Genomic DNA, 16,259 nt, shown 5'->3' on the forward strand with positions numbered 1-16,259 from the left:
CCTCAGTTATATCTTGAATTTTAAGAAATTTTAGATACAATTAGTGGTCTTCATATCTCCTTCAAGTCATAAATTCCATGTCTTTTTAGATGTTGGTGTTCTGGCTTTCTAAGAATATATCCCAAATGATGTAAATCCAGAGGAAATACAAATAAAATGGTGAAAAAGTGAATTTCCAAATCCTTTAAACTATGTTTATGAGTACATTCTACTGGAACGGACCTGTAGAAGCTGATGCTCGTTTGTCTGGAGAGTGAGATTCACATGTAAGCTCTGAATTAAAGCACGGGAAGCAGCAGAGATGCCCCTGGTGTGTCCATGCCGAGGCCCTAGCGAGCCGTGCAGTGGACTCTTGAACAGCCCGTGTTTGCACTTATGCGCAGGCGTATAGGAGGACCCGTACAGTTCAAACCCGCGTTGTTCAAGGGTCCCAGGCATCTGTTTTCTTCCCTGGTCCCTGCAGTGACCACTGTGACACCCTCTCTGCAGGCAGGCTGGGAGAGAGGCTGAGCCCGGGAAACATGCCTGGCCCGGGCAGGGCCGGCGACATCAAGTCTTTTCTCAGGTTTGCAGGAGACATTCATCTAAGAACTGTTGTGTGCACCTTTCCTATTGAAATGGAATGACAGAAAGTGCTGTATACTTTCCTCAGGGGTGGGGGAGTTCTGTTCCCAGTAACTGTGGAGGCCCCTGCAGAGGCCGTCACCACAGCCGTCGCTTTGTGATCTCTCTGTTGCACTTTGTGTGTTGCTGTTTGCTTCCCCTCTGTTCAGCTGGCATGGCCTCCTTTAGTTAGGGGTGCTTTCAGCTCCCCTGTCCATTCTCAGTGGTTGCTTTAAATCTTGGGTGTTATCACATCCATTCCTGGAAGAAGCAAGATGAGAACAGGTGTTGCATGAGAGACACGGGGCTACATGTCTGCAGGTGAACAGCGCAGGGACCTTCTCAGCATCCATCCCATCTGCCTCACCAGACGCGGGGCCTCTGCATAGCTGAGGCACTAGTGTAAGTAGTTGTCAGACAGAGGGAACCAAAGCCTAAAATCAGCCTGAACAGGGTTCCAGCGAATGTGCCTCTACTGGAAGTTAAGTCCCTTATCTCTAAGATCCTTGGGTATTTTCTCCATCAGAAGTCGTGAGATACTTGGAGGTGTCATAATTGTCTGTGCTCTCTAACGTTATCTTCCAATTGTTTAAAAGCTTCAGTTACAGTTAAACCAAGATTTGAGTATCTTGCATCAAGACGATGGCTCATCCAAGAACAAGAGGGGCGTTCTGCCAAAGCACGCCACCAGTGTGATGCGGTCCTGGCTCTTTCAGCACATAGGGGTAAGACCACATGACCTCGCGGAGAGCGACACCCTCCGCCAGGCTTCTTTCCGGCTTGTTTTCTAGAAAAAAGTTGCCTGTACATGCTAATAGGCCTGGTTTTTAATATCTGTATTTTGTTAACTGTCCATGTGGGTTGAGTGTGGGACAGAAGGGAGGGTTACCAAAAAATGGAGGACATCACTTAAACTTAAAATAAATGAGGGGACCACTGGTGAAAAAGAGAATCAATTCAGCTCATACTAGTCTTTTGCATGTTAGAGAAGCTACTCGCGAAGGGTGACTGGGGTGAGTGAGGTTAATTAGAGAAGTGGGCAGAGAAAAGATGCATTTGGGCAAAACCTTAGTATAGAGCAATGATTTCTATGTTGGATTTTTAAGGAAGAGTCACTAAGAAACCCCAAGGTAGAGCTGGAAAGTTGGGCATATGGACACAGCAGTCGGCAGATGGCTTGTTGAACTTGAGATACAGTTGGGCCAGCAGGCAGCACCCACCCATCCCATTCTGTCTGAGCCCCTGGTTTCCTCACAGGGTGGTGGCCATGTCTTCTCTGTGAAGATGCCTTGTCTTAGGAAGCACACACGTGTCGGTGGGTTTAATGGGACAGGCTCACTCTACCAGACTGAGCCCTCAGTCCTCACACCACTGACCTCAGGGAAGGCCTGTGACCCAGAGCAGCTCTCAGAAGTGACTCCCAGTGCAGTGGCCACAGTCAGGACTGATCGGGACAGCTGTCAGGAGCAGGTGGGGACAGAGGAAGTAGATGCTCCCTGCTGAGCCATAGCCATGTTCGGGCAGGGGAAGAGCCAGCAAGGGTGCTGGAGGGACAGAAGGAAAGGAGGCCTGCCCAGCAGCCTCATGAATAAGCTTTCAAGCCAGGTACTTCCATCCACAGTCAGCTCTTTCCGGGTGCAGTGGCCGCCTGCTCCTTGAGCAGCCCTGGTCCCGGGTTGTCCCTAAGAGCTGGGCTAGCCCCTGGATCTGCCCCTCCACTTCACTGCCGTCGTTGTCACCTGCTCATGTCTTCAGCTGATGGCCACTTCCTCACTTTCCCAGCTTCTTTGTCGCTGTCCTGGTGCTATTGCCGTCAGTGGAGGTGTCTTTCAGGCCCGCGTCTCCTCATGCCTTTCCTCTTCCTTCACCCTGTCCCAGGCCTGAGGCTTACATTGGTCTCCTGGCACCTGTCTCCATCCTCACCCCGATTGTGAGCCCCAAGACCAACACCCGGGTCTCAGTCGTCTCATCTCCCCCAGGGTTAGGCCCTTGTCACTGTTTTGTGCCCCCTTTTTCTCTAACTGGCATTGGGCTCCATCCCTGAGGGCCAGGGACCTGATAGCTGCGATGTCATTGAACAGTCCTGGGAGGAGAGGGAGATCCCTCCCTTTCCTGAGGGGAAACCTTGAAGGCTCTGAGGCTGCCCCTCCCTGCGCACTAGACCCCCAGCTTCCTCCCTTCTCTGGTGGCTGTTCTCTGTTAGGCTATTGCACCAGCAGGACATGGCAACAGGTGTCAGGGGAAGGAACAGTGTGACCGTGTCTAGAATTACGTCCTAAAAAAATTCACAAGAAAATTAAATATTTTTACAGATAAAATGGTATAATGAGCCCTAACCAGTTTGGCTCAATGGATAGAGCGTCGGCCTGCGGACTGAAGGGTCCCAGGTTCGATTCCAGTCAAGGGCATGTACCTTGGTTGCGGGCACATCCCCAATAGGGGGTGTGCAGGAGGCGGCTGATTGATGTTTCTCTCTCATCGATGTTTCTAACTCTCTATCCCTCTTCCTTCCTCTCTGTAAAAAATCAATATAATATATATGTATTTTTAAAATGGTATAATGATATTCATTATCCTAAAGGGAAATGAGTTAGTATGTAAATTAGAACCTACCAATTTGATGGAGTATTATGCAGCTAGTAAGCATGATAAACAAGGGTGTGTACACTAGGAAGCTTCAGGTAGATGGTAGTAAGTGAAAAAGAATAGACATTTTAAAATATACTGTGTTTGCCCTAACCGGTTTGGCTCAATGAATAGAGCATCGGCCTGCAGACTCAAGGATCCTAGTCAGGGGCATGTACCTTGGTTGCGGGCACATACCCAGTGGGGAGTGTGCAGGAGGCAGCTAATCAGTGTTTCTAACTCTCTATCCCTCTCCCTTCCTCTCTGCAAAAAATCAATAAAATATATTTTAAAAAATATATATATATATATATATATACTGTGATTATTATAACCAATAAATATAACTGTGATTGGTTTTCCTGTTAAGCTTCCTTTAAAAATTTCTAAAATAATAACCCTGCTCATATATTCAATTAAAATGCCACATTTTTCCTCCTATGAAGTATTTTCTATCTCTGCTTGCCCTTGTATTTTTGAAATATTGTCCTATCCTTATAGTTTTCTTAACACTCCAGGACAGCATTTACTACTGGTGTTTTCTGGTTTGTACACTTTTTAAAAATATTTTTTTAAATTCATTTCAGAGAGGAAGGGAGAGGGAGAGAGAGAAACATCAATGATGAGAGAGAATCATTGATCTGCTGCCTCTTGCACGCCCCACTGGGGAGCGAGCCCATAACCCGAGCATGTGTCCTGACCAGGAATCAAACTATGACCTCCTGGTTCATAGGTCAATGCTCAGCCACTGAGCCACACCAGCTGGGCTGGTTTATGCACTTTTGTTTCCTGTCCCCTCTTCATTTTATGAGCTTTTTAAAGTGCAAGAGCAATATTTATGTTTTCATAACATCTAACTCGGGGCCATACACTCATAGAATCAAATGGAGTTGCTGCCGTCGCATGGAGGGAACAGGTAGGCTGCTGCTGAGATCTCCCTGATGCTGCTCTATTGTCACTGACAAGCACAGCGACTTTTCCAACAGACTGTGTTCACTTAAAATAAAAATGGAAAAAAACACACCCAATATTATGCAGCTAGTTAGCATGATAAACAAGGGTGTGTACACCAGTTACACTACCTGAATAACCCACCTCCTGACTGTTGGTGCCATTCACTCTCTGGGGTCCCACTTGGTCTGAAATAAGAGACTTCAGTGCATGTAGGTTTTAGAGTAAATATCTTATTGGTTTCTGCTTGTGGACAGTAATCAGTCCTGGATAAATGGTTTATCACCATAGACAGAAATTGTTTTCCTTTGGTACTTCTCTATATTTTGAAATTCACTTCTGTTTTGATTCTGTTTTTTTAAAGTGAAATGTTTTAACCATATATAATAGAAAGAGAAATATAACAAATGCCCCCACTCCGTTTAGTTTCTTTATCAACAGCACACGTGAACCTCTCAGAGATCATTCTTGAAAAGCCTTAGAAGATGTCAGTGCATCCATTGTTGGTTTCTCCTCAAGGTCCCCATGTAGAGACCTGCCACCTGAAGTGACGGCAGAGAGCAGCCTACCTGGCTCCTTGTCTGCCACCTCACAGAGCCAGCCGGGGGCGGGGTGGGGGGGGGGGTTGTAAATTCTCCATGCTTCAGCTTCCTCATCTGTAAAGTAAAGGTGACAACAGTGTCTCAGAGGTGATGGTGAGGCACCAGTGAGTTACTGTAGAACGTGTGGAGGTGAGAGAAACCTGCTGTGTCAGAGGTTTGTGGGTCCAGACCCCACCATTTATCCACTGTAAATGGGTGCAGTTTATGGCCCATAAATTATACCTCAGTCAAGTTGACACAAAAGCTGTAGGTATGTCAGGTGCTTAGAACAGCGCCCAAGGTGGTAGCGCTGGGCAGTGTTCCTGTTGTCATCTCTGAGCCTCAGGCTGACAGGTCTGACCAGCCTGGGCTTCAACCAGCTGCCATTCCTGGGCAGCCAGGAGACACTTCATTCTGCTTGGGCGTTTCTAAAAACCTATGAGACTCAGATTTTTAACTGAAAAGTAGTATTGATTGGTACTTGTCCGTTGTTTATAAGTGATTATTTGTATGCCTGGATTTTACCTAGAAAATCCTGAGTTCCTTTTAACAATTGAAGTTCATAGTAACCCCTTTTATTTTTAGCATCCCTACCCCACAGAAGATGAGAAAAAGCAGATCGCTGCTCAGACAAATCTGACACTACTGCAAGTGAACAACTGGTAAGACACACCCACGTTCCAAACCCGTGCCTGTAAACATCACAGGGCACTTGGGACACTGACACTAATATCTAGTAAAATTTGGTTGAAAATATGAGTTCTTTTAACTAGCAATACCCTGTTTTCAGAGTGCTGGAAATAGTGGTAGATACTTAAGAATAAATCAGCACACACTTTTTTTTTTTAATGTATTGATTTGAGAGAGAGAGAGAGATGGACATTGATTTGTTGTTCCACTTACTTATGCATTATTGGTTGCTTCTGGTACGAGCTCTGATGGGGGATTAAACCCTCAACCTTGGTGTATTGGGATGATGCTCTAACCAACTGACCCACCTGACCAGGGCTCAGCACACACTTCCAACTTACATTTTTCATGCTCAACATCTCATTGTGGGCTTTTTGCTTATATCCTGCTTGCCCGATTAGAAATGTGTTCCAATATTGCATTACTACTCCCAAGCTCCCGAATTCATTCAGAAATGTGATGTTTTCGTGGCTAAGCTTCCAGGTGGTGGACAACCGAGATGAGGTATCCTGACCTCTGATGGCCCCTCTGCAGCTCTCCCACCTTTTGAAACGTTGTGTTGTGTCCCTTTGGGGGAGGCAGTCCTCTGCCATCTGTGTGGTGATCCTGCCCCACAGCAGCGCCTGGGGTGGGGGAGATGCCCAGGTGATGATTATTAATGAGACATTCTGCTCTGGTTTTTGTGTCACATGTGACTGGGGACACCTGGACCATGACCACGTGTGTTCCCTTCGGTCAGAGCTGTTCACATTACTAAGTGGCACTAAGGTCTAGGATGCACTTAGATTTTGTCAGTCACTCATCTCATGTTTGTTTACTTATTATTCAGACATAAGAAGTGATGTCAACTTAATAAAATTGACATGCATAAAAGAAATGGCGCCCTAGCTAGTATTGCTCAGTGGGTAGAGCGTTGGCCTGAGGACTGAAAGGTCCCAGATCGATTCTGGTCAAGGGCACATGCCCAGGTTGCGAACTCGATCCCCAGTAGTGGGCGTGCAGGAGACAGCCAATTAGTGATTCTCTCTCATCGTTGATGTTTCTATCTCTCGTTCCCTCTCCCTTCCTCTTAGAAATCAATAAAAATATATATTTTCTTAAAAAATGTAAAAATGGCATAAATTCTACCACTTGTAAACATGATTATATTCTTATTTTAACTGTTAAAACAAATTTGAAGTTCCAATGTAAATGATAAAATCTCCCAGTTTATGTAATTAAATATTCAGGAGGCATGCTTTAGCATTGCATTAAATATTTATATTATCCTACACTTGAGCCAGTATTTGTTATCTGGGTAGCAACAGTAGACCATACTATTTCTTGTTATTGTTAATTCTTTCAGTATAGAGTGCTAACAAAAATCTGAAGGTTTCAAATATATTGTTACTGTGGTGTTTGTAATGTCTTGTATGTATCCTGTTGTTTTTGTGCAGCCTTGTGTTGAAACTTCCTATTGTGATGTAGTCATGATAGTGATTGATTGATTGATTGAGGTGAATGTTAGACACAGAGTAACAGTTTAATAACATGACTTTTGTAAAGTCTAAATTTTCTAACGCCTTTTAATATTTATAGCTACTTTTTCTCTTGGTGACTTTTCTTTTTTCACATTCACAAAAATTAAATTTATGCCTCATAGCAACTTTAAATAAGAATAAGGAAGCAGATACTGGAAAGGAACAGTGGGGTTCCATCCAAGGTGCTGCTGGCATCGGGGGGCTGTAGGGCTGTCGGGCGGTCTCCTAGTCCAGTCCTGCTTGTGCTACAGGGACTGAAGGCTGACGCAGAGGAAGGCTCTGCGGAGTCAGTCTCTTTGTTATTAGAATGTGTTCAAAGGCAATTTTACATGTTCTTGAGTCTTAGGGTTTTAAAGTTAAGTAACCTTTGCGCAGCCAGTATGGCTCAGTAACTGAGCGTCGACCTATGAACCAGGAGGCCACAGTTTGATTCCCTGTCAGGGCACATGCCTAGGTGCGGACTCGATCCCCAGTAGGGAGGCATGCAGGAGGCAGCCGAATCTCTCTCTCTCCCTCTTCCTTCCTCTCTCTGACGTCAATAAAAGCATTTTTTTAAAGGGGCTACTATGGAGGTGTTGGTTTTTATTTAAATGAATTATCTTAAAAACAGCATGCCCTGTTTTTGTGGACACTTAGAGAATATGTGTGCCATATTCTAAATACCTGTTGTCATAGGGAATATGAGTTACTCTGATTGTCTTTGTGTGATTTATGAAGCAGCTTATTTACTGGAAGGACTTTGTTGCTCCTGCAAGGTCTTTAAAAAGGGTGTTTTGATGACAGTTCTTCCTTTGTCGACCTCAATGCTCAGGTTCATCAATGCTAGAAGAAGAATTCTTCAGCCGATGTTGGATTCTAGTTGTTCAGAAACTCCAAAAACAAAGAAGAAAACTGCTCAGAACAGACCAGTTCAGAGGTTTTGGCCCGACTCCATTGCATCTGGAGCCACACAGCCACCAGCCAATGAGCTCGCCATGTCAGAAGGTACAGGGATACCTGCAGGGCGGGTGGTGAGTCGTAAGCACTGTCGCTTCCTGTGAGTGTAGGGAACAGGAGCCAAGGTGTGTGCAGTTGTCTGTTTCTGCATCTGAAACTCAGGAAGCATTATCCTGGGGCCTGTGTGTTCAGACACTCACAGCGTATGAAACATGACCCACACCAAGACCAGCGTCCACAGCGCATTGTGTCCTGTGTCCTTTCGTCTTTCTTTTCCCTCCCACTCACTTCTCACCACCTGGCACTTCGCCCTCTTTATTTACCCTTTTAGTCCCCTCGGTTCTTTGGCCCGTCACAGCCTCTCTGACGTGTTTAATGCACATCTTTCTGTCTAGTATGCGTATATTTTTAAATGTATATTGATGGTGTTCTTTTCATTCTCTGTCTTACTTTTTTTCACTCGGCAGCATAGCTGTTATTAAGGCAGGAAAGTCTGGGCCATTGTTTCTTCAAATATATTTGATCTCCGCGCCCGTTAGTGGTTACAGGCCACACAGTTGCGGATGGTCTTTCAAGTTTTGGATTCTTTTCTCTGTCTCGTGTGGACTGTTCTGCTCCTACCCGTCGGCGGCGCCAGTCTCTTTCTTCTGCGTGTTTAATCCCTCTGACCCCGTCCAGCGCTCTCTGTGTTAGACCTGGTAGTCTTCGTCTCTAGCAGTGCCGTGTGAGTCCTTCTGTCCCTCCCGGGTCTGCCTACGTTTTGAATCGTAGAGCACAGTTACAGTCACTGCTTGACTCCATCCTCTATTAGTTCTGGGTCTTGCTTTTGGGATTGGTTCTTATTCCCAGCATTGCTCAGCCCCAGGCTGATCACCCCTTACAGTCATGCAAGACCTAGGAGTGCTCCACCCAGTCTCCGTGCATCGGGCGTGTCCACTCTGGCTAGAGAGTGCTGGCCACCGCTCTGTAATCTCAGATGGTCCTTTCCCCAGCCCAGGTCACTTCCTCACGCGCACATGCCCGTCCGTCCTCTGCCCCGTGCTCAAGGCATACATTCCCAGCCGTGCTGGCCCAGGCTGGGACAGCCCTCACAGTGGGCTGTAAGTCAGGCTTATTTGGTTTCCATTGAACTCCTCTTGAGTTGCAGTGTATGCTCTTAAACCTTTGGCTTCCTCATGTGTGTTTTAGTATGTAGTGATCCTACATCCATATTCAAATAATTGCTATTTTCAGTTCTTATTTTCTCTTTTAATCCAATAATTAGAAAGGTATTTTTTCCCTCTCTCCCTCTCCTCCTCCAAAAGAAAAGGCAGTACCTGTCTGTTGGGGGGAAAAACAAGAATATCCTGTGAAAATAAATCTCCCCTCCATCCTGGCGTCTAGTCCTCTCAGGAGACAGCCTTGTTTCCAGTTTCCTGTACGTGCTCCCATTGCGCTTGTGCGGAGGTATTCTGTGCACAGACACGAGTGAGTGAGCCTCTTTCCCCAGATGTAACATATCCAGTGGTGTCTCCTCTTGCTTTCACCACTTCATACACTGGGTATTAATACACTGGAGACTTCACCGGTGAGCACGTGAGATCACTGTCGTTTCCAAGAAAGGCAGGGATTAGCGCGTCCCTTCCAAACTGGTCTCCTCACTCTGACCTTATGTCCCTTTTCTTTGTCTCCCCATTTATGCCTGTGTGGGCCTTTCTCCTGCCTTCACTGGTCTCTTTTGTTTTCCTTGAGGCACTATTTCCATCCCGACCCCTGAGACCTTCAGCAAGGCCTGAGGCCAATTCTAGAATTTCTTAAACCCCTGTTGAGCATCCCAGAAACACACGGTCTTAATGAGAGGTCACATGAGCAAATAGCACCCAGTTGGCTAACTGTTTTCTCCACTGAGCACTAATTTGAATAGTGACCACTGCGTTCTGCCGATTTGCCACAGGAGCTGTTGTGACGATCACCACGCCCGTGAGCATGAATGTGGACAGCCTCCAGTCTCTGTCCTCAGACGGTGCCACCCTGGCTGTGCAGCAGGTCATGATGGCGGAGCAGAGTGAGGACGAGTCCGTGGACAGCCCAGGGGCTGGCGGGGCCGCACTCACCCCCACCCACATCAGTGGGCTGGTTCTGGAGAACAGCGACTCCCTGCAGTAGGCCAGGGCGCCTAGGACCCAGGGTGGCGCCAGGACCCAGGGCGGCGGGCCTGGCTTTTTATAGTTTGCACAGCAAACATTTTACACAGTTTTATTTCTGATCTGTTTTGTATGTAGATATAGAAGAGTGCACTTTTGTATTTCATAGCAAGCTCAAGGCGTCTGTACGGTGCAGCAACTTCTTTCAAGTGAGTGCGCGTGGGTCTTCAAGGACATTCTTTAAAGGTTTAACGCTAAGTATGTGACAAATGACAAGCCCCCATGATCCCCTAAGTAGATTAAGGAACTTTTATAAAAAATAATTATGCAGTTTTAATGCGTTCTGTGGTTAAAGCAGGTCCCCGAGGGCTGACTTCTTTGTGTAGCCCACAGGTTTGAAAGAAGCTTCTGCACCTTAAAACCGCCAGTGCGAGGTGGACAAGACACGGCCATAGACTGGTGTGACTCTGTGGTGAATGTACAACAACTTCAGTACCTTTACGTTCTCTCATAGTCAGTGAGCCTGTTTCATTTGCTATATATAAAAAGAAACTCCTATTTTTACCTTGCTGGAATTATTGGATAAAAAGCTATTTTTATAAATTCGTTATGAATTGGATTATGACTATATTGAGGATAAAATTTCTAGAGAAGAAATCATACATGCTTACTATTTCAATTTGGAGTGTTATGAATTGACCAAATTTAATGAACCTGCCCCAAGATAGCTAGGGTAGTAATTTACATTTACTACTACAAAAGGAACAATTATTTAATGAAATTTTGATATGTAGTCAAATTTTAGTTTATATGTAAATGCTCAGATTTCATTTTCCACTTAATCTAAACATATATCTAAAGGTATTTGCTAAGTAGGACTTAAATGAAATGGTAGCCAGTAATTAGTTTTTACCATACATATTTCAGTCTAATTTAAATTTGACTACAGTTAAATGGTGACTATACCATGTTAGCTGTGTGTTTTAGAATTTTTTAGTCAGCCATATGTTATACATAGAATGTTTATTATAAACTAATATAAAATGCCCTGTCCCTCTGGCTCAGAGCTAGGGTAAATCACAAACATTCAGCTTCGTGTCATAGTTATAGCAGATACCCATGAAGTGACCGGGACTGTGCTGACAAGCGGTGCACGCTCCTGCTATTGGCCACACAGGTTACCCTTGGTCCTGGGCCGAGGTTTTCTCCTTGTATGTGTTCCTCTGGAATTTCCAGAGATTTGGAATAATGTTAGGACTTCCATTTCCTGGTGCCAAGACGCATCAAAATTGTAGACTAGGTTTTTTGTTTACTTTGGTTGTTTTCATTTGGTCTCTTGCCATTGGGGTTTTTTCTCAGAGAGAAAACAGGGCGCCTTGTTTCAGAGAGGAAGTCTGTATGGAATCTTACCTGTGACACCCAGAGTTCAGCGTGTTTCCAAAGGAGGGTCTCATGGTTGGGAAGGTCGTTAGTTCTTGAGATTCAGCAGCAGTAACTGGTTCTGGGCCAGGTTTACTTTGAACGGTATGCTGAGCTAGTGCAGATTTTTTTCTGGGACTGACTTTTCCTTAAAAATTTATTAATTAAAGTTAATCATAGGAAAGTGCTTCCTAGATAACCTAGAAGGCAGAAAGAAATAATAAAACTTTCTTTTAAAGTATTTCAGCAGCTTTAAAAAAAGCTTGACTGGCAACTCTTTGGGGAGAGCATACCATTTTAAAGTAACTTGCATTTCTTATTTATAAACATTTTTTAATATCTTAAGTCTACATAACTTTCAAAGATCATTTTAGCTTTACTTACATTCTTACTTTGCTGGATTTCACAAAATGAGGATCTGTGGAAGCCAGCCCTGCCCGCCCCCCCCCCCCCCCCCCCCCGCCCGCCCTTTGTCCCTCTGGGCCACCCTGCTCGTTGGTTTAGGAAAAACAGTGAGGGAATGTAGGCTCCTTACAGGTCATTGTTTCTCTCCCCACCAGAAACCATGGCACTGAGGCAGCAGATGTTAGCCGAGACTGCACACACCGCGTCAGTTTGGATGCGGCATGTCAGGGTTCGCATTGGCCTGGATTCAGCTTATGTGCCCAGTGACAAGGCGTGCGCCTGTGCAGCTGAAGTGGTGTTCTTAGCCCTAAGCTCTTGTCACTGCCTTCAAGGGGCTAGGGCAAAGGTAATTTAGAGAGAGTGTTGGCATGGATAGGCACAACCTGAGGTTTTTCTAACATCTTCCCTTATTAACACCTGACATGGCTGTTTGGGTCGTAAAACCACTGCCCAGTATGCTTGTTGTCATTTTCCACCTTATCAACACCCGTTTTCCAGACATTGGAGAGAACCTGTGAAAGTACCTCTTCCATTGAATTTTTACTGTAAACAAACAGATTCTTTGTTGTTCAATTCTTTCCTTATGAAGGATGCTTTTGAATGTTTTGAGACCCCAGGTAAGCATGTTGTCCCTGCTGCTCAGCTGGAGTAGATAGCTGGACCGGCTTTGCTGCACCCAAACAACTCCAGCTGATGGACTAACCCAGCTTTCAACCTTTGGTTCCAGAAGGCAAGATACGTTTCAGCATTTATTCCGTGTGCAAAGGAATCAGTTCTGTGTCACCTCTCAGGTGACTCTACTCTGACCTGCGTGAAGAGTGCTGAGGCACTTTTTTTTTCAAACTTAGACAAACCCAGAAGGTGTGACAGGCCGATTTTTGGCAGTTAGTGACAGAAATGACTCAGCAATCTTCCTTTGTTTTAATTATGTTTGGTCTATGAACTGACAATCTTTAAAACGTGAATACTGTAACAATATGTTTTCTTGGATTGTTGTCTTTAAAGGGGATTTTTGTGAAGCAATTGATTTATCAAAGCAAAAAAATTAAAAATAGAAACACACTTTATGGATGTTTTCTTCTTTTTAAAAAAATATTTTTTTATTGACTTCAGAGACGGGAGAGGGAGAGAGAGAATCATTGCCTGACTGCCTCCTGCATGCCCCCTGCACGCCCCGCTCCTGGGGATTGAATCTGCAACCTGGGCATGTGCCCTGACCAAAAATTGAACGCTGACCGCCTGGTTCATAGGTCAACGCTCAACCATTGAGCCATTTTACATTTCAAATAATATATTCAAGTTGTTGACATGTTTTGCTGGTGACAGTTGGGGTTTGTGGTGACCCCTGCACATTTTAAAAATTAAGATTACCCCACACTGGAGCCATTTCGTTTTAAGAATCCAGTTACTTCAGTTAGTCATTGGTTTTCCAGGAAAAAATGAGCCCAAGCCTTCAGCCTGTAAAAACCAGTAATGCCTGTGACTTTGTTTTATATGTTTTGTTTTGTTTTCGGCGGGGAGGGGGTTGGTATTTTATCATAAATCTAATTATTTCAATAGTAATGAGAAGATTATGACTTATGAGTAAGGTATTGTCTTTCATAGTTCCTGTTGTAAACTACATGCCCAGGCAGAACATTTCAGAGTGGTTTTAACTCCCCAAAGCTGTATAACTAGAGGCTAACGTGAGTCAGAAGACGTTAAATACTTTTTAACAAGTGCAGCTAAAATTTCAAATCTTGCTGGAGATTAGCACTCGCAGGGATGAAGTATATTGTTTCAGGAAGTATTCTGATAGATTTGACAGAAAACAGAGTCAGTGTTGTCCCTCCAACTCCTTTATGTCGGAGGTGAGAGGGTGGATGTGAAATTCACCCAGGTAAGGTCCAGCCCTGACCATCACCTCCAGGCTTCAAGTGCCTCCTTTGTAAAAGGAAAGGAATTGGTTTATAAAAGGAAATATGCTGGGAGCCAGTCCATGCTTGCTGTTTCAAGGGACCTGGCATATATGGCATACTGTTCTTAATATGTTTGCTCACCTTCTTGGCACTATGTGTTTTAACCAAGGTCTCTGAGAAAGGTTGTTTCCCCAGGTAAGGATTTTCCCCTGAAGTTAGGGAGGGAATAAAACCTCTTAACTAAGTGCCAGGTGGGTAATTAATCACTTTAACTACGAACAATCATCCTTAAGCTACATAATCTTTACTCCCTGGAATGGAGATAAGAAACGCCCTAACCTTTGGAATAGAGATTGATAGGATTGGAATCAACTGGTATAAATACAGATGTAACAAGACAGAACGAAGAAGACAGAACGAAGAAGACAGAACCTACACAGAACCTAGAGACAGAAGAACTTCGCTGGAGAGAACATGGCAAAAGATCCTGGACTGAACCTGACTACAGAAATTGGCAAGAGAACCTGACTAGAACCTGGTGACTGAACCTGGCTGGAGAACCTGGACAGAACCTGGCTGGAGAACCTAGTGAGGGAACATGGCTACAGAACCTGGCTGGAGAACCTAGCAAGAGAACATGGACACAGAACCTGGCTGGAGATCCTAACCAGAACTTTGCTGGAGATCGATACCAGAACTTGGCTGGAGATCCTAACCAGAACTTCACTGGAGAACCTGGAGATCCTAACCAGAACTCCGTCCACACCTTTGGGGACCCCTGGACCCGTTGGGGTTGGACCCCAGCAGAAATAAATTGGTTTTTAAGGTTCATTCTAGGTCAAAATTGCTGTTCATGACAAAATTCTATCTTGAAAGAGAAGGGTTAATTAATAAGTAATGATATAGCAAATTCTTAATGTAAGAAATGTAGATTAAATGTTTAGAGTTTCACTTTTTGTTGCATTATGCAGATGTCCTAAATAATGCATATTATATTTATGCACTCTACGTAGAAATTCTTAGCACAAATTATTTTAGCTCTTTACAATTAGATCCCCTTCACTGAGACTTAAGTTGGCTGTACCATTTTTTAAACTAAAATTTGCAAAGCTGTAGTACTATGGCATCTCAGCCAATGTGACTTGCTGAAGAGCATGCTGCTCTAGGAGGCTCCCTGTCTCCATCACGCCAACCCCAGGCGCAGAATGTCCTGTCTCAACAAGATCTCCAGCTAGTCTACAAAGGACTGATTAGTGGTACATGACTGAATAATTGAGTAATGATTTCGCATAGAGAAGTATTTGGAAAGGGTTACCTTGCACAGATATTTCTGTGTTTTATATCATGATTTAAATGAGATCACTTGCCTCAGTAGAGACATCTGTATACCTCTCCATTGTTAAGGGAGAAATGTGCTTGCACCAAGGATCTGCCCGCCACCCCTTCTCCTTTCAGATGCTTTTAGAATCCTCTCCCTTGTCTCCCAGCCTCCATGTGCTGGAGACACATAAGTCTGAGGACTTTCTCATTCTGAGATTTTCTATTTGAGCCCATAAAACCCAATAATGGCTATGGTATGGGGAGAAACTCTATCCCAGCAGGTTCGAAAGGAGCATTTTTATTAGGTTGGTAACTTTAGTTGCTTAGACTTTTTTTTAGCAAATGGCTAGTAGATAAAATCAGGTATATATTCTTTTTTATAAATTATTATTTTTTTTAATATATGTTACTGATTTTTTACAGAGAGGAAGGGAGAGGGATAGTTATAAACATTGATGAGAGAGAAACATCAATCAGAGAAACCTCCTGCACAGCCCCTATTGGGGATATGCCCGCAACCAAGGTACATGCCCTTGACCAGAATCGAACCTGGGACCCTTCAGTCCACAGGCCGATGCTCTATCCACTGAGCCAACTGGTTAGGGCAATTTAGGTATATTTTAAAAATATTTTTCTGTATGTTAACTCAATTTTTTTCTGATATTATTTCAACACTAGAGGCCCGGTGCATGAAATTTGTGCATGGGGAGGGGGAGGGTGTCCCTCAGCCTAGTCTGCACCCTCTCCAATCTGGGATCCCTCTCACAATCCAGGACTGCTGGCTCCCAACCACTTGCCTGCCTGCCTGCCTGATTGCCCCTAACCACTCCCCTGCCAGCCTAGTCACCCCCAACTGCCCTCCCCTATAGGCCTGGTCCCCCCCAGCTGACCTCCCCTGCTACCCTGGTCACCCTTAACTGTCCTCCCCTGCTGGCCCAGTCGCCCCCAACTGCCCTCCCCTGCTGGGCATCTTGTGACATGGGTGTGGACATCTTTGTGTTGGAGTGATGGTCAATTTGCATATTACCTCTTTATTAGATAGGATAGCAATCCATGTCAGAAGTCATGAAGCCCTTGATGGTTTGTTCTGGAGTGTTAGTGTAGCTCTGAGTTTGCAAACTAGGGTGTGTGTCAGAGAACAGCCAGGGGGCTGGAGGAGACATGGCTGAATGGAGCCAGGGAAGCCGA

General features: G+C 44.7%; 1 protein-coding gene across 1 annotated transcript in view; it reads left to right on the forward strand.

Annotated features, from left to right (window-relative positions):
• PKNOX1 (PBX/knotted 1 homeobox 1) overlaps positions 1 to 12,891 on the forward strand; it is a 45,252-nt gene extending 32,361 nt beyond the window's left edge. The window contains exons 10-16 of the mRNA XM_081088526.1: positions 1,200 to 1,328; positions 5,346 to 5,422; positions 7,782 to 7,954; positions 9,840 to 10,047; positions 10,168 to 10,238; positions 10,416 to 10,546; positions 12,009 to 12,891. Coding sequence (XP_080944652.1) covers positions 1,200 to 1,328; positions 5,346 to 5,422; positions 7,782 to 7,954; positions 9,840 to 10,047; positions 10,168 to 10,198 — 618 coding nt within the window. The 3' untranslated portion in view covers positions 10,199 to 10,238; positions 10,416 to 10,546; positions 12,009 to 12,891. The remainder of the gene's footprint in view (positions 1 to 1,199; positions 1,329 to 5,345; positions 5,423 to 7,781; positions 7,955 to 9,839; positions 10,048 to 10,167; positions 10,239 to 10,415; positions 10,547 to 12,008) is intronic.
• The last annotated feature ends 3,368 nt before the right edge of the window (positions 12,892 to 16,259 follow it).

This window comes from Myotis nattereri (assembly GCF_964212035.1).
Source record: "Myotis nattereri genome assembly, chromosome: 3".
Classification (NCBI taxonomy): domain Eukaryota; kingdom Metazoa; phylum Chordata; class Mammalia; order Chiroptera; family Vespertilionidae; genus Myotis; species Myotis nattereri.